Raw genomic sequence first — 23,508 nt, 5'->3', positions numbered from 1 at the left:
CCGAAGTTGTCCTTGTAATTACGGGCTGGTGTGGTGGTTCATTGCGTCGTCGGCTGTGTCCTCGTTACTTGTTGATCACCAGATTGACCGACACTGGGAGGTTGCTCCTCCGCAACATTCGCCTCCCTGTTCTCTTCACTGTCACATTGCCCTACTTTGTGTCCATAGATTCCGCATTTGAAGCAAATCATATGAATGCCCTCGTATTCGATCTGCCATACTTCTTCAGCTAGTGTAAATTTCGACAGAAGGGGTTTAGACATGTCCAATTCTACACAGATCCTCGCAAACTTTCGCTTAGAGATTAAACTAGCCGTGTAATCGACTTTGACTGGGCGGTCAACTTCTTTGCCGATCTTCATCAAGAAATCTTCTTCGAAATACTCAATCGGCAAGGAAGGAAATCTAATCCAGACTAAAAGCTTATTCAACTTGTTCTTCCATGGTATGAAGTTAGGCACCCATTCTTGCACCGTTAGATAGTGCTCTAGGATGATCCAAGGTCCGTCGTATTTTGCTAATTTGTAATCTCGTAGGGATTCGAATCTGGCAAGGAAGAAATCTTGGTCGAGAGCGATTAAATCGAAGCTTGCTTCCGGCTTCCACATCCTTTGTAATCTGTTCATCAAGAACGAATAGCCCACCTTTCTTCCCAATAGCTTGATGATGAGAGTCCGTCGCCATGGTCGTCGTAGTCTCTCTTTTTTTTCCTTAGAAACTCGGATTATCGGACAGTTTGGATATGCTCTTTCGTCTCCCATTTCTTCATCATCTGAAACCATCTCTTTCTCAAAGGGGTCTTCGTTTGTCTTTCTTCCCCAGGCTGTGTTGGGTGTTTCGACAGGCATTTGCCACCTGGTGGATTCTGGTGATTTTAGGTCGGCGAATGTGGTAGTTTCTTGCCCCGTATCTGCGGCTTGGTTCTGATTTGATTTCTCCATTGAGTCCCTAGGTCGTTTCGTTTTCTTTGTACTGCGTTGGAGTAAGTCCTCGTCCTCCGGCGACCGAGGGGTCGCCGCTAGCGAGCTTGTCTCAGCGAGAGAATCTTCCGCCATTCTTAAGACATTTTAAGAGTAGAAGACGTTAACAACAATTTGACAGAGTTATTTATTATATTAATTCAGTATATAATGTTTACAAATATTATTATTATTAAAGAATATAAAAAAATCATATAATATTAGTCTTTTATATGTGCAATGCTAAGCCCGTTTTGACGGCTCAAATGACAAAATAAAAATGTAATAAAAAATTGTCCAAATATAATGCATAAAAATTCAACAAAGAAAATAATACAATTCAAAAGTTAATTTAAAAGTGTCATTATTCGTACATATTTAAATACAAAATTTTGATGTCATCAGTTCTTTCTAGAATTTTATTTTCAATTACAATTAAGACCAGTATATGAATTCAATATATATATAGAGTTAATACCAGCAATGATCCCCCGAGTATATTGATTTTTCAAAATTGGTCCTTTGTCTTTATTTGAACGAAAAAGAACTTGACTATTGATTTTGTTCCGGCATTGGCCCTTTCGTTTACAATCAGTTAGTTTGGCGTTATGTATTGGGGTAAAACTGTCTTTTTAGTATATGGCATTCTTTTTCCCTCTTGTTCTCCCTAATGTACTCAGCGTCTAATACATACTGATTCCACGCTCTCTTGTATTTGCAAATTCTCCCCATTTTGCTTCTATGGAGCATCACAGTTGAGGGAGAGAGTGTGAGTGGGGCTAGAGCTTTCTTAGGGCATTCTTGAATTGAAAGAATGAATTTTGTGGAAAAATTTTGGGTAGAAGGTGAGTAGAAGAAAATAATTGGAAAAGGTTGGCTATGGAGGTGGCAGAGGTTCACGGCCAAGAGATTTTCGCTGGGGAAAAATAAAAGGGGTTAGGGTTCGGGTTCTAAAATAAAGGGGAGGAGTGAGTTCACAAAAATGCCCCCGCGACAGGGCTACGTCGCGGGGCAAAGAGGGCCACGGAAAACTCCGCGAAGCCACACAAGTCTAGGGTGACGGACCACGCTACACCGCTTCAAGGTTCCACACCCTGTGGCTCGGCTTGGCGGGTCAGGTCCGGCGGTGCTTCCAGTTCCGCCTTATGACTCGGCTTAGCGGCTCAGGTTATGATTTTGGATAAAATGTTAAGTCAAGGTTAGACAATAATGGGGTTTGATTTATCTAAAAATAGGCTAGGTTGGTTTTGGGTTTAAGTTTAGGCTTGAAAACATTAGTATAAGATTCACAGGTTTCTCTCAGATAAACTTTATGATCAAAATTGGAAATCAATACTTATACAGTTATACTATTTAGGTATGGTATTTAAAATAATACTAAGTACATAAATAGTTTATGCTACATCATTCATTTCCAAACTATATAAGGTATTTATAAAATATAGTTTCATAGTTATAAAAATTCATAGAAGGAAATCATTAAATAAAAGAGCTTTTATTTCAAGAGTTTTGCTTGAAAGAGGTTTTGTTTAAAAATAGATTTTTGGGGTATCACATCCTAACCCCCTTAAAACAAGCTTCATCCCCAAAGCTAATGTTGTATTAGAGTAAAAAGATTTTTTTAGAGTGGGGAAACGGTTCAGGATGCGCTAGGACAAAGATTTAGTTATTCATGAAAGATGAATCGAATTTGAGGGGTATAATCCAAGAAGGAATTAATCGATACGAAGGAAGAAGTTGGAGTTTCATGCAAAAATTCTGAACTCTAATGAAAACAACAAATTCTATCTACCTAATAGAATTAGCTAAGACCCAAGAATTAAACTCGAGAAGGAGGGTTAGTCTATCACTGCACACAACCAGACCTAGAAACGAACTGCTTAGTTATAGCATGAGTTGCCCGATTCGCTAATCTCTTAACAAATGATAAAGAAACTTGAGAGAGCCGTCTCAATAAGTATTCTATATCTCTAATAACAAGATAAAATGGAGATTCTCCTCTACGATGATTTAAATGTTGAACAGCTAGGAGTAAACCCGTTTCCACTCGCACTCTTTCGAAATTTTTCTCTTTAGTCCAGCTAAGTGCTTCTCTAATAGCTGCAGCTCACGCTTCCCTTGGTGAGTAAAATCCTCTCCAATGTGAACCTCTTGCAGCTATGAACCTTCCCCTCTCGTGCTTGATGATGCTGTCGGAGCCCATATTTGCATTTTCTTTATCGATGGTCGCGTTCACATTCATCTTCATAAAACCAGCTGAGGTTTCTTCCATTTCGCTTCCCCAGTGCTTTGGTTTGTGGAATTATTGTTGGGATAGTTTAAATGATAATGTAGGAATATTTAGCATGATCCGCCTTAAAATCTCACTAGCTCAAGCAAAGTCTCCAACAATCATGCACAAACTCCATTTTCTAAAGAGATGGATAAGGGTCCCCTCCCCTTTATTAACTAGAAAGATGATTCCATCTTATTCAAGCTAACCCAATCTTGATAACCTTAATTAAACAGCAATAATCACTTGTATCCTACTTTTAAAAATAATGCATCTAAATAAGACCAACTGGGCATAAATTACATATCCAGAGGAAAAAAGGGCTACTTGCCATTCATCTGTGCTTCTGTCAAAAGGTGTGAAGAACTTCTAAAGGGTAAAATTAATTGATAGCAATAGCATCCATGTAATAAAAGCTTAGTATCTCAGAATACAAATCATATTCAGCACTCACCCAAGGATACGAAAGATCTCATAGAACTTAAAAAGGAACAAAATTTAATTGAAATTTTATTTTTGTCCCTCGTCAGCAGCAGCTTCAAAGGTTTCACCATCCACAAGTTGGGGCACCTCATCATCATCATCTTCTTGTGGGGCATTTGCACCACTAGTTGCATCTGCACTATCGGTGGTACCAGTCGTTTGCTTTTGGAACTGCTCTGCCAACTTCTTCAAGTTCTCGAGATTGTCAGGACCTACATGGAAGTTTAAACAAGCATTAAACGAAATACTCCAATGCTCGATGCATTATTGAAACAGAGATTAAGAGGGAATAAGGATTGCATACCCAATTGGTGAATAATTTGAGGAAGAATATCTTGCAATTCTGCAAGGAAAAGTAAATGTTAGTTTTTTGTCTAGTCTTGCTTGAAACATGGTAAAACAAAGTACTAAAAAAAGGGTAACACACTAACACAACCTCCACTATTTGACAACAAAAGCACTAAAGATACACAAAATCACATCAATATAAGTACATCAACATTAGTAGACATGCTTGGCAACAAATCCAATGAATGATCTAAGCAGAAAAGAACACCAAAAAATGGAAAAACAAATCAAAAATAAAAGTTTTCATTTAAACATTTTTGCAACATTAAACAAATTGATACCAAGAATAATATAGCTCTCAAAAGTAACTTTTACAAACTGTAAAACAAAGAGCACATACTCTTAATCTGAGGAGAACCACTCACAACCCAAGTATTTGCAGCAATTGAAGCTTGAACTGTAGAGAAAAAATGGGGAAACTATTTAGCCAAATGGATGGTGATTAAAGAGCATATGAATATCACATATTTTATAGCACTTATACCTTTTGGATTAAGGAACTGGATAACTACATCCTCCTTGAAAATGTTCACCTCTTCTATGGCAGGAATGGCATTCACCCCTATTCTCTTCAGAGTACTCTGAAGTCTTTTGTCATCCGTAGTAGTAGTTTTGTGAACCGCCTTCTTCTTTCTGTATAGGGAGATGAATTAAACACTATCAAACAATAAACTACTTCTTAATAAAGTAAATATATGAAAACAATCACACAAATAAACGGAATAGTGCATCAGCATGCAATTAGAACAGCTGCGCAGGAGATGGGCATTCCCAAACAAAATTAAGATAAATTTTTCTATATTGTCAAAACCATTTCCTTCCACCAATAGCCAAATTAAATAGAACTATCACATATTCCTATTGCAGATGCAAACACCTATCACTCAAATGGTAACTACATTTTCTTCTAGAAAGAGAATAATGCAGAAAAGGAAATCTAATACTCCACATAAAACTAATAGCAAACAAACCTCCTCATAGTTCCCTTGCCACCGGTCCGGACAGAACCGGCCATCTTTTGAAGCTTTTCTACATTCATCTGCACAGATTAAATGAGCACCGAATTCGGTAAGACATGATGCAGTTGATATACAGCAGCTGAACACCATTTTTTTTTTAAAAAAAAAAAAAAAAACCTGAATAGAGAAGAATCACTTATCACCAGAAATAGCACTGAGCTATTTGTTCATAATGTTGAACATTTAAACAGCTAATTAAATATTTATTCCTTCCACTATTAGCATCTAATTAAATAAGCACAACAAGTAAGTGTGTACGAATATAGAAACATACATTCAAACAGTGTAATCATCAATTCTGTAAAACGAACAATGATATGGGAAGAAATTAAAAGCGATAACAGCCAACACGCATTCTGTAAAATTGCAGAATAAAAATCTCTAAATCGCTATAATTGGCGCATTCTAATTTCCAAACTTCCAGCACTAAAAGTCCTTGAAATATATAGATTGCATTATAGGTTATAGGATCTTTATTAAAGACATAAAAACCAAGGGCTCGTTACCTCTCACGATGCTTCAGGCGGCTGTTGACCGAGGGCGAGAGATAGTGCCGGACGGCGAGTGTGGCGAGAGAGAGAGAGAGAGAGAGCTGTGATAGTTTGGAAAAAAAGCGGCGACAGTGGCTGGGGTTGTTATGTTTTTGGGAGAAGATAATGAAACCCTAACTGCGACAGTGAGATTGTTTCCCCAAGCTATATTAAGGTGTCGTTTGGAAAGAAAGGAAAGTATTTTCGTAAAACAGAAAATTAAAATTATTTTTCAGATTTATTTATTTTTAATGTTTGGCGGAAATTAAAAAATTACTACGTATTTTTTTGAATGAAAGTTAGAAAATTGTATTTTTTTTTAAGTTGGTTCATTTTCTTTGAAAAATAATATAAATTTTTTATAAAGTTATTTTTTATAAAATATTAATTATTTTAATGATTATAATATTTATTATTTATTATTTATAATAATAAATCTATTTATGATAATCTATATCTATCTATCTTCTATACTATTAATAAAAACAAAACCTTCATTTTAACTTCTCGCTCAAAATACACTTATACTATTAACGTTTACGTAATATTGTAAAATATGGTAAAATAATTCATACGTCATCAATCTGTTTACAGAAGGAGCTAGAGACAACATATATGAGCATATTATATGGCCAATTCCCATCAATACAAACATAGGAATGGTAGAAGATTAACAAACCTTTTTTCCTATGATGAAATTAAGCAGGAGCTTTTTAATATGTCTCCCTACAAGGTATCGGGTTCAGATGCTTTTAGTGTTGGCTTCTACCAACAAGCTTGGAATACAGTAGGAAAATCTATTATCAATTTTGCTACCAACTTCTTTGATAGTGGGCACTTGCTAGAGAGATGCAATGATACCTTAATTTATCTAATTCCTAAAATCCCAAATCTTGAGACGGTGAAACAACAAAGGCCCACAGGGCTAGGAAACGTATCCTACAAATTGTGCTCACCAAGGTCATGACAACTTGACTAAAAGCCATTTCGTAGAAGATGATAGGTTCCTACCAGACGAACTTCGTACCTGGCAGACAAATAACCAACAACATTACTGTATACCAAGAAGTTTTGAACTCTATGAGAATGAAGAAAGGTTCCACCGGCTAGATGGTCGTGAAGATAGACTTAGAGAAGGCATACGATTGCTTATCTTAGGACTTTATCCATGACACCTTGCAAGATATCGGCTTTAACCAAATATGGAGGAGGAACATTTTAGCTTGCATACGGTCACCAAGGTTCGCGATCACCTGGAATGGAGAGCATTCAGACTTGTTCAACCCTAAGCGAGTCATTAGACAGGGAGACCCCATTTCTCCTCTCATTTTCGTATTCTATATTGAGAGACTTAGTTACTTAATTGTGCACACTGTTAAGTCTAGTTCATGGAAAGGTATTAGAGTTTCGAGACAAGGCCCTAATATCTCGCACTTGCTCTTAGCAGATGATATGACATTATTTGGCGAGGCCACGATCGAACAAGTAAAAGTGATTAAAGGCTGCCTGGATACATTCTGTAAAGCCTCAGGCGAACATGTGAACTTCCAAAAGTCCTCAATCTTCTTCTTTGAAAACACAACCCCCCAGACGTGCAGCAAGCCATAGAGATGGCTACGGACCGGTTCAAGGTCGAACTAATCCTGAATCGACCTGGAAAAAAGTGAGCCTGGACCGGACTTAGCTCAAACCGGAACCGACTTATTAAGGGCCAGTTCAGGTCCTTCAAAATAAATTCGGGGCCCGGCACGGAATCGACCCATGCCCGTCTGGCCTAGGGCGGGAAGCGCATGCTTTGCTGCCATGGCTAAATGGATTTTATAATTTATAAAAAAAAAAATTTAATTTAACCTAAACTTAGCCCTGCAATGTGCAACGGCCAAAATATTTGCAATGTGCAACGGCCAAAATAAAATATTTTGGCCGTTGCATATTTGCTTGTAGCCTCTGCCGGAGGCCAAGTTACTCTCATATTTCTGGTCGGTGCAACGGCCAAATTTTTGGTCGTTGCACTGGCCGAATACAATTTTTTTTTTCTTTTTATCAACCATTCAACCCTATAAATACCTTTACCCAATTCATTTTTATCACACAAAAATTTTGTCGACTCCAAAAATGGCACCAACGATTCCAGCGCAAGTTTGAAGGAGTTCCGAAGAAGACAGTTTTCGATTAGCAACAGCAGTAGGGAATTGGACGACAAAGATAATTTCAACCATCTAGCTCTATTTTTGAGAGGTGCAAGTTTATTTTCAATGAATTGTTTTGCTCAATTTAAGAGATTTTGTTGAGATTAGAAGTGTATAAATAGTAGTGAGTTTTTGTTGTTGAGGCAATATAATCAGAGTAGCTAGTTGCTTTATTTTATATTTTTACAGTTCACAATTTTTCTTCCATGTTAAGTTTTATGGTTCGTAGCCCTGCGAGGCTAATTCTCTAAACTTGGTCAAGATTATATGAACCCTAGATCTTTTTGTACTGTGAAATTGAATTAGTTCTTAATGTTGAATTCATATCCATTTGAGTATTTGATATTCTCCTGTGCTTTTATTTGTTTTGATTAATTGTTTCATTTGATTGCTAGAAGGCCTACTAGTTTAATTATTTGATTCAATTCATAGCTAGAATAGGAAATGATTCTTGTAATTTATTTTCGATCTTTTCTAAGTAGCAACTATGATTAATTCTATCACGGCTTTAGTGTTAATTCAATCATAGGAAGAATATTAATATTAATATGAATTTAACATAACCGCTTGTGTTTATGTTGTTTAGTTTCGTTGATTTTTCTCGTTTTAATGTTGCTATCAAGTTAAATATAAGCGCTTGTCTTGTGTTATTTGATAGTTAGGGATAGTTGATACCGCTTGTGTTTGATTACCAATGACTAAGGAAAAACATGAATGAATTCCATAATGAATACTCAAATGCAAGTGAATTTGTCTTGGAGTCGATGAACAGTAATTAAGACTCGGACACTTGGTGGTGAATATTTTCTTAGACCAAGTGTTAAAAATTCAATTGATTTCAATAGTAAACTTCGCTTGATTCTTATCTTTTCTATTCTTAATCATTTATATACCTTGAACGTCAATTTCATACCAAACCCCCTCTCTATAATTTAAACACATAAGTGAATTAGTTGCTCCTCGTGGGAACGATCCTTACTCTCAATATTACATATTGTAAGGTTTTAATTTGGGAGCCTACGACGGCTCACCACTGGTCCTATCTACGTAGTCTAAAGGTTTGGAACCGCATTCGGGCCTTTTTATTACTGGTTAGACATGACAGAATAATGTCTAACAGCAATAGAGCTAAACGTGGCTTTACTACAAATGATAAGTGCTGGCTTTGTAGTAACGTAGTGGAAGACACTAAGCATATGATACGAAGATGCCCAAAGGCAGTAGCTATATGGAAGGTGATTCTCCCTGATTTCACCACGAGAACTAGTGCACTCCCCTTCACCAAATGGTTAGACCAAGGAACTAACGAGAAGAACCAAGGTAGCAACCCCCATAACAATGCCTCCCTATTTGCTATCAATCTATCATAGTGCGGTGGCTCTAAAAGTGGATATATAAATGAAGCAATCTTCTCTAACATTGAAAAGCCCATGAATTTCAAGATCAACTGGATCACCACCTAGCTGAGAGAATTTAATCTAGCCTTTACCAGGTCTAATTGCTCTAATGGAACTGGTTCAGCTAATTTTGGAGTCTGGAAACGAGTCAGCTGGGTAAAGCCCTAAGGAAAGGAAATTATTTCAAAAATAATATTGATGGTAGTGTGAATCTTCAGAACAATGCAGCGGGTTATGGAGAAGTTGTAAGGAACAGCTCCGGTTTCTAGGTCAGTGGATTTACTAATAACATATGTAAATGCTCTCCCTTGGCGACCGATGAGTAAAGTGGTGATAGTGAAAAGGGGGTGAAAATATCGTCCCGCTGAGGATTGTGACTATGATACGTACTTGTATGAATTGCAAGATTCTAGACACTAATATATTGGAATTCAGAAGGATCCAAGCAAATTATGACTGAGTATGGAAAATAAAATGAATGCAAATTAAACATGGAATAAACTATATGAATAAAGATGGGTCCAGATTTGGAGTATTGCTTTCTTGATGCACCAACAACTTAGAATTAAGGGAAAAATAAATTCACCAAGGGAATTATGGCAATGCACAAAAGAATTCAGGTTCAAGCTACAGTAGTAATCAATAAACAAGAATTAGAGTAGGATTGCCCACTTTCGTGATGCATTAATCCTAACCCTTAAAACACAAAATCACTATAAGCCCCAAATACCCTGATTTTCATAGTAGGAAAATTGGGTTTGAAATTGGTTAGGATCGAGTCTTTCATCCAACTTTCGTTGAGATGAAATCCTCTCCAAAATAAGTTAACAATTGATGGCCATCAATCACTAACAAGACGAATTAACAATCCAATTCAAACATAAAACCCTAGGGGAGCAATTTATCCCCTTTGCTACTCGTCGTGGACAATTACACCTAAGAACAAATAACACACAAACGAGTCATAGATTCCCACTAAGATAAGGACATTTTGTACCACAAATAACCAAAATAAGGAGTAAATAAAGGTTCAGATTTCAGAATCGGATATATTAGTGGCGAAAGCCTGGGCATTGTTAAGAGGAATCCAACTGGCCAACTCATTGGGCGTTAAACATGTTGTGTTTGAGAGTGACTCAAAGGTTGTAGTTGACGGCTTGAACGGAGTTACCATGGTAAATGCCACAGTCCACAACATATTGTTAGAGCATCCACACCATTGTATAATAGGAGAATCATGTCAGTGTAAAAACTAAGATTAAGAACCTTGAACTGATGTAGGAGATATTTAGAGAAGAAAGAATTCATCTGCTAAAACATGGATATTGTCAGTTTTGACAGAATTAAAAATAAATAAATAAACCAAGGAAGTGCGCGTTTGGCGCACTTCCCGCCCCAAGCGGGCGCGTGTGGAACACGCGCCCGCTGGGCGAGTCAGAGTGGCGGCTGCCACTCTGACTTTTGCATTGCTTTTTAATTTTTTATTTTTTATTTTTTTTACAAACTGTCAGGCTTTGTGATTATTTTCTTTTTTCTTTTTCTTTTTTTCCTTCTCTCGATATTCTCTTTCCTAATCACACTTACAAAAACTCCTCAATAACCGCGAAAAAACTCCACTGATAAGGATGCTCTTAGCATGTACTCGTGAGTTGCGGGGCATGGATGACTGGCAGCTTTCTCTGGTTGCACACGAGCAGAATACAACGACAGATGTTCTAGCAATACTTGCCAAAAGATGGCCACGAGGCATGCATGTTCTCGATCAACCCCCAGAAGAGCTGAGGATTGTGACTATGATACGTACTTGTATGAATTGCAAGATTCTAGACACTAATATATTGGAATTCAGAAGGATCCAAGCAAATTATGACTGAGTATGGAAAATAAAATGAATGCAAATTAAACATGGAATAAACTATATGAATAAAGATGGGTCCAGATTTGGAGTATTGCTTTCTTGATGCACCAACAACTTAGAATTAAGGGAAAAATAAATTCACCAAGGGAATTATGGCAATGCACAAAAGAATTCAGGTTCAAGCTACAGTAGTAATCAATAAACAATAATTAGAGTAGGATTGCCCACTTTCGTGATGCATTAATCCTAACCCTTAAAACACAAAATCACTATAAGCCCCAAATACCCTGATTTTCATAGTAGGAAAATTGGGTTTGAAATTGGTTAGGATCGAGTCTTTCATCCAACTTTCGTTGAGATGAAATCCTCTCCAAAATAAGTTAACAATTGATGGCCATCAATCACTAACAAGACGAATTAACAATCCAATTCAAACATAAAACCCTAGGGGAGCAATTTATCCCCTTTGCTACTCGTCGTGGACAATTACACCTAAGAACAAATAACACACAAACGAGTCATAGATTCCCACTAAGATAAGGACATTTTGTACCACAAATAACCAAAATAAGGAGTAAATAAAGGTTCAGATTTCAGAATCGGATATATTAGTGGCGAAAGCCTGGGCATTGTTAAGAGGAATCCAACTGGCCAACTCATTGGGCGTTAAACATGTTGTGTTTGAGAGTGACTCAAAGGTTGTAGTTGACGGCTTGAACGGAGTTACCATGGTAAATGCCACAGTCCACAACATATTGTTAGAGCATCCACACCATTGTATAATAGGAGAATCATGTCAGTGTAAAAACTAAGATTAAGAACCTTGAACTGATGTAGGAGATATTTAGAGAAGAAAGAATTCATCTGCTAAAACATGGATATTGTCAGTTTTGACAGAATTAAAAATAAATAAATAAACCAAGGAAGTGCGCGTTTGGCGCACTTCCCGCCCCAAGCGGGCGCGTGTGGAACACGCGCCCGCTGGGCGAGTCAGAGTGGCGGCTGCCACTCTGACTTTTGCATTGCTTTTTAATTTTTTATTTTTTATTTTTTTTACAAACTGTCAGGCTTTGTGATTATTTTCTTTTTTCTTTTTCTTTTTTTCCTTCTCTCGATATTCTCTTTCCTAATCACACTTACAAAAACTCCTCAATAACCGCGAAAAAACTCCACTGATAAGGATGCTCTTAGCATGTACTCGTGAGTTGCGGGGCATGGATGACTGGCAGCTTTCTCTGGTTGCACACGAGCAGAATACAACGACAGATGTTCTAGCAATACTTGCCAAAAGATGGCCACGAGGCATGCATGTTCTCGATCAACCCCCAGAAGACGTACTTGCCTACCTTGATGATAACCTTAATGGTTTCCCCTCTTGGCGTCAAATGTATGAAATAAACTAGACTATAATTGGGTTTCCCCCTTCCTTAATTGAGATATAAAATAAAAATAAAAAATTAAGCGTTGTTTGGTAAAACATGAGAAGTTTAAAATAATAGTTTATTTTGAAACGTATTCCAAGTTGCGCTTCAAAATTTTTTTTTACTTTTCTTTTTCTTTCTTTATCATTATTAATTTACAAAAACAACACCATCTAACATTCATTAATTAAAACCCTAATATCTCAGTTTATCCTTTTATGTCATTTTTTTTTACACTTATCAACACCAAACATTACTTGCTTTTTAGCTGCCTAGCTTTCAACTAGATTTTCAGCCAAGTGTGTCAAACAGAGCATATATTTGACATCTCGGTTGTTATTGAAAATTTAAGTATTTTAGGATTAAAAATTTTATATTTAAATTATTTTATTTAAATATTAAGATTTATATTAGTTTGACTAAGGTTGACTGAAATGGGATAAAAAATATTCTTATCTCTTGTGACAAAAGGTGAAATTGTCCACCTTAGGCACCCCACACCTTGACCTAAGAGGATTGTGGGGGGTTAATCATGATGACTTGATCAATAGGTGCTAGACTTTTGTGAACGAGTCTTCTCATTTGAGATGTTGCTCTATGCTGCTATTGGTGAAACACCATCATTGATCTCTTGACAAATTTTACTTCTGTGATTAGTTGAGTTGTCCGTGTTGGCAAAAAATTCTTATCTCTAATAGGACGAAGACAAGGAGAGGATGAGATTTTAGGGATAGGACTTGGAGTATACTTCTCATTATCCCACCCATTGCCATCCCTACGGGGCTCGATCGCTCAAAAGAAGCATGAAACGAATTGAAGCAGCGATATGATGTTACGGAGCTTAGGGATCGGAGGAATTTGCAGCGGCAACGTAACGTTGGATGAAAGCAGATGGCCTTGGATGGGATTGGATTGTCATCAGCGAGAATTGAAGATTAGAGCAAGCAGAGAGCTAATTATGGGGCGCGGCAACGTAACCTCAGCTCTTCTGTAGGTTAGGTTATCCGAAAAGGAAGCAAAGGCCATCCATAAATTCTCCGATCCGATCCGAGATAAGGTAGTCAGTGAGTCCTCTTGGCCGGATTATAATCTTATACTTAATTTTGTGGCCAATATTAAACCTCCCATCCACACATAAACCTCAGCTCAAAAACCTCTCATCTCGATCTTTCAATTCAATTCGCCACTTAGTCAAACATGGCCGTATAAAGTCGCAGTCGCAATCGAAGATATCGTCTTGTCGGATCATACTCACTCGCAGATTATATTAGCTAGCTGCAAGCGCTGTTAAATGTTAATATATAGCTTTCCTCCCGGCCACTTGCAAGATTGCTACGTTGCAAATTTCCCTATATACTAAAATGCTTAGCGTTCTCCGTGATACATACTATACAACAAAAGTCTATAAGAGATAGTTGTTGAAAGAAAAAACAAAACTCTAGATATCGTTTGTGCTTGTCTGGCCAGTAAAACTGGGGTTTTATTAACCAAAGAATTCAATTATTATCATTATCCAATCTTCACTATTAGTACGGCCAATAGATTAAGAAGATACGGAGTACTACTTATGGCAATTACTTTGTACACGTACTCGTAATTAATATGGCTGTCGTCAGTTCAGCAGCCGAAATATCTACTATACTATATTTTATGGCAAAGACCTGTATTCCAAGTAACCTATCCCTTGCAAAGAGAATAGCTATTAGTTGGCCCTTCTTGATATTACTCTATTCCTGAGTCTTTTAGATTATCTATTTTATTGACTATTTTACCTTTATTTAACCTAAAATAATATACATTATTTTTCTCTCTGTCTTCTTATTACCTCTTCCATCATCTGCCATTTACATCTGATTGAGATTGAAATTCTTCTTCAAGTTTCAAACAAAATGTATTTTTTTTAATTTTATTTTTTAAAAATTAACATATATATATATAGCGAGAGAGAGAGAGAGAGATAGAGAAATCGGTTCTCGTGCGGTTGGAGCGCTCAAGTGTGATTGTGCAGTGAGAGGAGAGTCATTGATCTTGCTAAAATCAATGTCCAGGATTAACAACGCTTAAAAAACGCGGTGACAATTTGGTCATTTTTCATATGGGTCAAACTTAAGGTGCATAGGGTTTGGGATTGAGGTGTGTAAGTCTTGGACTTAAGGTGCGCAGGTCTTGCGCTTAAGGTGCGCCTTGTTTCTTCTTCAAAACCGAAACAAACCTATCCACATAACTAGCGGGCTAGGGTCGCCCATCACCCAGTACCTCAAGAAGAAGGCAACAGAGGATAACAGACACTCTTTGCCTGTCACCCTTCTCCCTTTTGAACTAAGGGGCCTGAGTGAGGGGTTTGACAGACCCCTAGCTTAGACCCTCAAGAACAAAACTTTTGAACTGATGGGTCTGTCAGACCCCTAGCTTAGGCCCTCAAGAACAAAACTTTTGAACTGATGGGTTTGTCAGACCCCTAGCTTAGACCCTCAAGAACAAAACTTTTGAACAAAATTTAAGGTGCGTCATTTTAACACTTAAGGTGCGTCTTTGTATCACATAAGGTGCGCCATTGTTATAAATTGAAGGTGCGCGATGTCAATACTTAAGGTGCGTCGTTTTAACACTTAAGGTGCGTTATTCTAACACTTAAGGTGCGTGTTTCTATCACTTAAGGTGCACCATTTTTAGTTTATGTTTCTTTCTTCTAGACACACGTTTCTTTTTTTAATTTTCATTGATTTGATCCATTGATCTAGATTTGATCAATAGCTCAAATCTAACCACATGACCGCACCTAGGAGCATCCCCGCACCCGAATTCATCCCTATATATATATATATATATATATATATATGGGATGGTTCAGGTGCGGGGATAGCTTCTCGTGCGGTTGTGCGATGATCAACGCTCTTTAAAAAAACTTCTAAACTGATGCACCTTAAACTTTTAATCTACGGACATTAAGTTGAATTAACATAAATATGATTTGTAGAGAAAATCTTATAAAGAATATTGGTTATGTTTTTAAACTCTTAAAAAAAAAAAAAAAAAACAAGAAAGATTGTTCTCAATTAAATAAGCAAAAGGTAAAAATATAATGACACACCTTAAGCTGGAAATAAATGCACCTTATGAATGAAAACAAAGTACCTTAAGAAGGGGAAAAAAAAACACCTTAAGAAGGAAACTCATGCAACCAAAGATTTAAACCGGCACACTTTAAGAAGGAAAACAAATTAAAGTACATTAAGAAGGAAAAAAATCACCTTAAGAAGGAAACTCATGCACTTAAAGCTTTAGACCAACACACCTTAAGAAGGAAAACAACGCACCTAAAGCCTTAGGCCAACGCACCTTAAGCTTCAACAACCAATGCACCTTAAGAAGGAAAACAAAGTACCTTAAGAAGGAAAAAACAACACCTTAAGAAGGAAACTCATGCACCTAAAGCTTTAGACTGACGCACCTTAAGAAGGAATACAACGCACCTTAAGAAGGAATACAACGCACCTTAAAAGGAAAACCACACACCTAAAGCCTTAGGTCGACGCACCTTAAGTTTCAACTATTAACGCACCTTAAGCACATAAATCACGCATCTTAAGAAGGAAAACCACGCACCTAAAGCTTTAGGGTGATGCACTTAAGTTTTCAACAACTGACGCACCTTAATCACATAGCACAAACACCACACACTTTAAGCACAAAAACCACGCACCTTAAATTTGACCTAGATGCAAAAAGCACCGCGATATTTTAATCATTGTTAATCCTGGACGTTGATTTATGCAAGATCAATGACTCTCATCTCACTACACAACTACACATGACACACCCAACCGTACGGGAACCCATATATATATATATATATATATAGATCAACTGAAGAAATTTTTTTTTTAAAAATGCGGTGACAATTTGGTAATTTTGTATGTAAGTGCGTATTTTGTCTATGCGTGCATTATTTTTTTGCGTTTGAGTGCACATTGTTAATAGATTGATTTAACAAGTATGTTCAACAGACCTATTGCTAAGTCCCGTGAAAGAGGGGCGAAAAGTCACGGGTTTAATAATTTCGTGAAGATGAATGCACAATTTTGTGTCTTTTAGCGCACATTGTTGAGCCTTCACAAATTTGAATAGAATGCAAAGACAATAAATTAGAAGTGTAAATTTTTTTTTAAAGCTGTTGATCTGAACATACCAAGGGCTCATATTTATTCGCACCGTCCTTCCTGAGCTCCTCTTCACATCTAATCCTATGCATATATATATATATATATATATATATATATATATATATATGTTCAAATGAGAACTCGTCATGAGAACTAGAAACTCATCATAACTTTTGATTATCTAAAATCTATATGGGTGAGATTTAAATGAAATATAAAATAAAGAAGGTACTGATTTAATTAGAGGAAGAAGAGACGTAAAATTGGAATCAAAGGGCAATAAGGAAATCATGTGAATCGTGCTTCTTGGAAATTTTGAAAAAGTGGAACGTCTATGATAGTTTAGGGACGAAAAATGAGCACAATCAACAATTAAAGACAAATTTTACAATTAATACGTTATAATTTAGGAACGAAAAATGTAATTTTCTTATCTTACATGAAGAATCAACATAAAATGTCAAATGGAAGAAGTTAACTCGATCTCAAAAGAGGTTCTTGATTAGAAGAGATTGACAAACGGAAGAGTTTTCACTTCTAGATTGAAGAGACTTTACTCTATAAAATATTTTAGAAGAATAGCTTATTTAACATAAAATATTTTTAACTAGAAGACATGAATCTTTAGAAATTGAAGACTTCGCTCTATAATTTATTTGTCCCTTTTGAACTTAGATACCAGTTAAGTTGGGTATCCACTACAAAATTTTATTCCAAGGAATTTTCATTGTGAGAAGTTGTTTAATACAGCAGTGCAATATATACATATTAAAGGTACATATTTCTTCCAACTATCAATAATATCTTTAAAAAAAAAAAATGGCATAGTCATTCAGCCTTTTCACTACACTTGACAAGAGCTATTATACAAGAAGAATTGTTATATACTTGTGCAAACCCACATCATTTTTCAATGTGGAACAATGGCTAGCTCCTTACAAGTTACAAGCCTTCCCAACTCCAAATTTTCCAACTTCATGAGTACAATTTGAGAATCAATTTTCTCATTTACCCATTATCAATTTTGAACTACAATATATCAATTTTTCGTCTCATTTAAAAAAACTCAAATATACTTTGACCGCCCAAAACAAAAGTGAATTCTACATATATTTGTAACACAAAATAGTCACTCAAAATGTCAATTTTAATCATATTTTCCAACAAAAGGCAACACAAATCTAGAAAATAATTCTTAAATACTGCCGTTATCCTATATACAACTAAGACAAAGTGCCAACATCGAAATTCAAAAGAATTTGAATTTCAAGGAAAGGATATAGAAATTCTTTCAACTTAGAGCATCATTATCAATGGAGGTTTTTCGCGATTTTTTAGAAGTTTTTGTAAGTGTGATTAGAAAAAAGAAAATGAGGGTGGAGAAAAAAAAATTAAAACAAATCAAATTTAAAAAAATAATTAAAAAAAATGTGGTCGGGCGCGCCTCGCTCCTTGCGGGCACGTGCAGTGCACGCGCCCGCATGGGCGCCTGCTGTGAGCACAGCAGCACATGAGCATTAAATTACAATGTCAGAAAATACTGTTCTATGAATCTTGTATAGCAGATGATCTCTTCTCACTCTCTCTCCTATTCTCTCTCTTGATACAATGGCATCTCTTCTGACGAGAAGTTCATAGCTTGAACTGACACTAGCTTACTATCTAGCGTTTAAATTAAAGCTCTTAAACCTACCCACAAACAATCTCTAAGCCACATTAAATCCTTTAAATCCATCAAAATGCGCATCCTTATCCTGACCTCAACTCAGATCATTCCTTGAAGAAAGATAACGAAGAACTAGAAAGTTGTGATAACTACTCTTGGGAAAGAACACCAGGGAGGTTGGAAATCAAGTATTACAATGAGACTTTATTGTGGTAAATATTTGTGAAGATTAGATGAGTCGTGAAGTTTAAGGTGAGTTTGTAATTAACCATGGAAGCAAAGAACTATGGAGGAAACATAAAGTAATCTAGGGACTTTGTGGAAGATTTTTGTGAAAGAACGACCACTTTGTATTTTTTTATCAAATTTATTAGTGGATCCCTTCCTTAGAGTTAAGTGAGAGTGGATTGTAGGAATTTTTATTATGAAAACAAACAAATTCCTCCAAAAAAAAAAAAAGTTAAGAAAACACAAAAAATTCAAGGTGTGTGATAAACCGCACTTTCTTTAAAATCTATTTATTTTCTTCTCTTCATGATGTTAGGAGAGAAAAATATGGACCATAACTGGAGTGCAAAGTAACCTTCCTATTTTACCTCCCTCAAAAGGGAAGTGCATGTTGAAAAAATTATCAAAAAATGGCATTTAAGTGGTGATTTTGAGACAATATTTTGAATGAATTCACTTTCAATTTGGGTCATGTCAAAATGGATTTAGGTTCTCCTAAGTGAGAGAATTAATTTGATATATTATACACTCAAAACGGATAATATGTGAATAATAAATTTATCTCAAAGTGTACTCATTAAATTGAAAAAAATAAAACTTTGAACGAATTATAAGTAGTCCCACATACATTGGAAAAGCATAACATATTAACATATGGGTTTGCACCAATATAAATATAATTCAACTTTTTAAGGGGTGTAAATTGTGTAGCATAGGACTCTCTAGAGAATACGGTGCAAATCAAACTCCAAAATAAGCTCCAAGAGCTTTAGGTCGCTCAAATATCCTATTGAACTTAATATAATAATAGTAATAATAATAAGTCCTAAACTACGATGCATAAGAGAGTGCATTCAAGCCTTCAAGCAATGCATTTCAAACCTCTTAAAAGATTAAAATATATTTATACTAGTACAAATTCACGTACTTTTTCAATGTGTGACAAAAATTTCTTTAAAACCTTTCAAAACTTCATAGTACATTTGAAAACCAATTACCTCATTTACCTATTACGTATTAACCATTTTGAGCGTGTTAATATACAAAATCTCAAATACACTTTGACCCGACTTAAATCGAAAGTGATCCCCTCAAATTAATGGGTCACACTTGTGTGAGACCGTCTCACGGATCCTTATTCGTGAGACGGGTCGGGTCGGGTCAACGCACCATGCAAATGTCATACTTATATGTGCAAATCTCACACTTATATGCTCAAATATAACACTAATCAAAAATATAATTTTTGTTACTTATAAGAGAAAAAGTAATACATTTTTCATAATAAGTAATGTTGACAAGTGCTTCTCACTTATAAGGGCAAATATAATACTTTTGAGGAAAAATGTAATACTTTTAAATCGAAAGATAAAAGTATTGTATTTTCCTTTAAAAGTATTACATTTACCCTAATAAGTAACAAAAATTTTATTCCTAATTAGTATTACATTTGAGCATATAAGTATGACATTTGTGCATATAAGTGTTACATTTGCATCTTGACCCGACCCGACCCGACCCGTCTCATGGTGAGACGGTCTCACACAAGTTTTTGCCCAAATTAATACCTCGTGAGACGGTCTCACACAAGTTTTTGCCCAAATTAATACCTCAAATAAAATCGCGAATTAAAATGTGATTTTTGCTAAATTGTTCTAACATGAATTAGAAAGATTACACAACCCACCGAAATATTATAAATTCTCTTATTCTCAACTCTCTTTACTTACGCATTTACATACTGCTATTTTATTTGCTCAATTTATACTATCAAACATTTCAAAATAGTGAAAATACATTTGTTAAACAAAATTATATGTTTTTTAGCTTGTCTTGATCAACAATAACTTCAACCATAGCTTTAATTCTGTCAACAAGTCTCCTTATCTTATGCTAACTGCTAAGTCGTGATCTGACTTAAGATTTCTACTAGCCAATCACTTATTGAAAAGACGACACCTCCAAGTCAATCTCACTGCTAAAAAATAAGTCATCCCTAATTTTAATTAAAAAATGTTTATCCCAAAATTTTTTAAACTTCTAAATTGTTTAAAACATTTTCATTCATTTATTGTGACACAACATACATTGCATGCATACAAAATATAGGATATATAATTAAGTGGAACATTAACCACTTCTACCAATTTGAATTGCATTGATAAACTATATATGTTGTATATTACTTGAATTTACGACGGGTTTATATTGTGATTGATTTTACTACTCTGTATTTATTTTACCAGGATAAGTTGTTTATGTATTAGAATTAAGGTGGAGCGACCCAACTGAGTTGGTCAAACAGTTGGTTTGGTAACTACAAGGTTTCAAGTTTCATTTAATTTAAACCACTCAATTAAGGACAAGTTAGGTTAGTTATGTTTTTGGATATATAAACATTGTCATCAATCTTATAGAATGTTTAATTTGATTTTTTTTTTTTTTTTGTAAAACTGAAATGTGGCTTGTTGAGAAGTGAACTCTGAATTTTTGTAATGGATGATAATAGATTGTTAATTTATGGAAGTTATGGTTTTTATTAATTTTGTGAAGAGACATTCTCAAAATGTTGATTTTGAGAGTTTTTGTACATGAAAACCACACCATGAAGTCTTATTTTTAGCCATTTGATGGATGGGTGAAAAACAAATGCAAACTTGCCAACTTTCTCCATATGTTACATGTAGTTGTGTATGAGCCTTCTAGTTGAAGGAAGAAATATCACAACCAAAACAAAATACGAAAACAAGCATAAAACTAAACATTAATAACAAAGCTAAATGTTAATAGTGCATGCACAAAATGTCTACTTAGACGAAAAAAAAAAAAGAGTTTAATTGTCATTTTGCAAGGATTTCATTCTTAATTGTATTGAAAAACCATCGCAAATACATTACAAGTAGCAACTAAATGTAAACTCTAAACCTCTAAGAATCAGAACATGCATAAAGTTTTCCTTGCAATCCCTAGATCTCTACTTTGCAATCTTTTTCCTTGCAAACCCATGCAATTAACAGCACATAAACATAGAAAGATATTCAAAATTCCCACTATTGTACAGGAAATAACCATTTTTACTAAATTATTTTTTAGAACCTTTTTTTGAGTTTTTAAACTGACCATGACTCTCTTGTGATATCATCTCACAAATCCTTATTTGTGAAAAAGGTAGAGTACGTGTAGATGAAAATGTAATATTTATGATGGAAAGTATAATACTAATAAAGAATAAATTGATTGCTACTTATAAAGGAAAAATGTAATATTTTTTTAAAAGAAAAATGTAATACTTTTAAATCAAAATGTAATATTTGTCCATTTTCATATTTTTCTTTTGTTATTTTTCCGGTTTGAACCGATTTAATTGGTTTAGGACTTTAAGTAACCTCTGATTTTTATTAACCATATTTTTCAACTGGTTTTTAGTAAAGCCCTAAACCAATTAATTAAACCGATTGAAACAAAAAAAATTATGAAGAGACAAAAATGTTCTTACTAAAAATAAGAAAAGTCATGAGAAGGACTAAAAGTATTCAACACATAATAAATCTAGGACGTTAAATGACAAAAACAATAATCTAAGACTAAATTTGGAGTTTCCACCAAAGACAAGGGACCTCTGGTGGAGTTAACAAGGAAAATGTAATATTTTTTTAAAGAAAATGTAATACTTTTAAATTAAAATGTAATATTTAGCTATTTAATCGTACATAAATTAATTACTCCGTATTATTTATGTGGGAAACTATTATACTTTTAAGGAAAAATACACTACTTTTAAATCAAACTGTAATATTTAGGACTTAATGAATTACTTATGATAAAAAGTGTAATGCTAAATGAGAATAAATTACTTGGTTGTTGCTTATGAGGGAAAATATAATTTATACATTTTTTTAAAATGTGATACTTTTAAGAAAAAATGTAATACTTTTTAATCAAAATGTAATATTTAAGAGTTAAAAAGTTACTTATGAAAAAAATTATAATATTTATAAAAGAAAATATAGTATCTATGAAAATATTTTATCTATTTTATAAATAAGAATTCATAAAGAATTCTACTACATGAACTCCCAAATTTTACTCCACGATGTGACGGACACTGAGAAACTACTTTTTCATGTGGGTCCCAATGTAAATGTCTGCATTAAAATTTTGTGCGTGGAATAAAAATTAAGATACACATAGTATTTTCCATTCATAAAATAGTGTCATAAAAATCTTTACCAAAATTTAATAAAAACAATTACAATCACCCAAACTCACCACAATCACGATTGTTGCTCTAATTTGGTGGCATCCACGTAGAGAAAATCTAGACTCAAATTGCCGAATTTGGGGCTATATTTTTCTAATCGGGAAGCCAATGATTCTAGATAGCTAAACGTAGGACTGTCATCTGCCGCACAAAAGGCCGCACAAAACACCAAAACGGCTTTAATCATTGTCTCTTTTCCTCAATCCTCAGATCCAAAACATATACCCCGCACCCCACCTCTCTCGTGAAAATCCGCTATCCCATAAAGTGCTGCCACGTCGCCAGAAATATCCCGGTCCTCCAATCAAGGGTCTCCACGTCATCAGATAAGGACCTACTTTAACATCCATGCGCGTCTCTGGAGTTTGGTATGGGTGAGACTGTGAGAGTATGTACTTTTGTTCAAAGTTGCGAACAAATGCCATCCCAAGGTTCCCATAATTAACAGTTACAAAATTGCCCCATGCTGGAGAATGAAACAACTGCCCGACAGGGATAAGAAAACGGAAAATATTATTTGGAATTCTCGAGTTATACTCTCTATTTTTACTTACTTGAAATTTTAATGTTTGGCATTTTTCATAAGACTAATAAGATGAAGATAACTTATCATCTTTTGTCACATCACGAGTAGAGTTTGAGAGTCCATGGAGTAAAACTTTAAAAAAAAAACCTTCATTTACATTAAAAATGTCTTTGGGCAACTCAACTATG

At 35.1% G+C, this 23,508-nt stretch overlaps 2 protein-coding genes across 2 annotated transcripts; both read right to left on the bottom strand.

Annotated features, from left to right (window-relative positions):
* Positions 1-38: 38 nt before the first annotated feature.
* On the bottom strand, positions 39-1,055 carry LOC116001342. The gene has a single exon (XM_031241226.1). It carries the CDS (start codon positions 1,053-1,055, stop codon positions 39-41), a length of 1,017 nt encoding a protein of 338 aa, XP_031097086.1.
* Positions 1,056-3,537: 2,482 nt separating this feature from the next.
* LOC116001598 (basic transcription factor 3-like) lies at positions 3,538-5,761 on the bottom strand. The gene is made up of 6 exons (XM_031241482.1): positions 5,588-5,761; positions 5,034-5,101; positions 4,547-4,695; positions 4,403-4,459; positions 4,019-4,057; positions 3,538-3,926 (listed from the first exon to the last, which is right to left on the bottom strand). The coding sequence occupies exons 2-6, from the start codon at positions 5,099-5,101 to the stop codon at positions 3,742-3,744; spliced, it is 498 nt and encodes a 165-aa protein (XP_031097342.1). The 5' UTR covers positions 5,588-5,761; the 3' UTR covers positions 3,538-3,741.
* Positions 5,762-23,508: the final 17,747 nt, after the last annotated feature.

This window comes from Ipomoea triloba, chromosome 13, assembly GCF_003576645.1.
Source record: "Ipomoea triloba cultivar NCNSP0323 chromosome 13, ASM357664v1".
In the NCBI taxonomy this organism is placed as follows: Eukaryota; Viridiplantae; Streptophyta; class Magnoliopsida; order Solanales; family Convolvulaceae; genus Ipomoea; species Ipomoea triloba.
This window is presented reverse-complemented; position numbering and strand designations above follow the sequence as displayed.

Excerpts from the sequence above, each read along its gene's own strand:
- LOC116001342 (XM_031241226.1), bottom strand. The coding sequence starts at position 1,055 with ATGGCGGAAGATTCTCTCGCTGAGACAAGCTCGCTAGCGGCGACCCCT.
- LOC116001598 (XM_031241482.1), bottom strand. The coding sequence starts at position 5,101 with ATGAATGTAGAAAAGCTTCAAAAGATGGCCGGTTCTGTCCGGACCGGT. Across the intron at positions 4,696-5,033 it reads GGCAAGGGAACTATGAGGAG|AAAGAAGAAGGCGGTTCACA; the intron begins GTTTGTTTGCTA and ends CTCCCTATACAG. Across the intron at positions 4,460-4,546 it reads CCAGTTCCTTAATCCAAAAG|TTCAAGCTTCAATTGCTGCA; the intron begins GTATAAGTGCTA and ends TTTTCTCTACAG.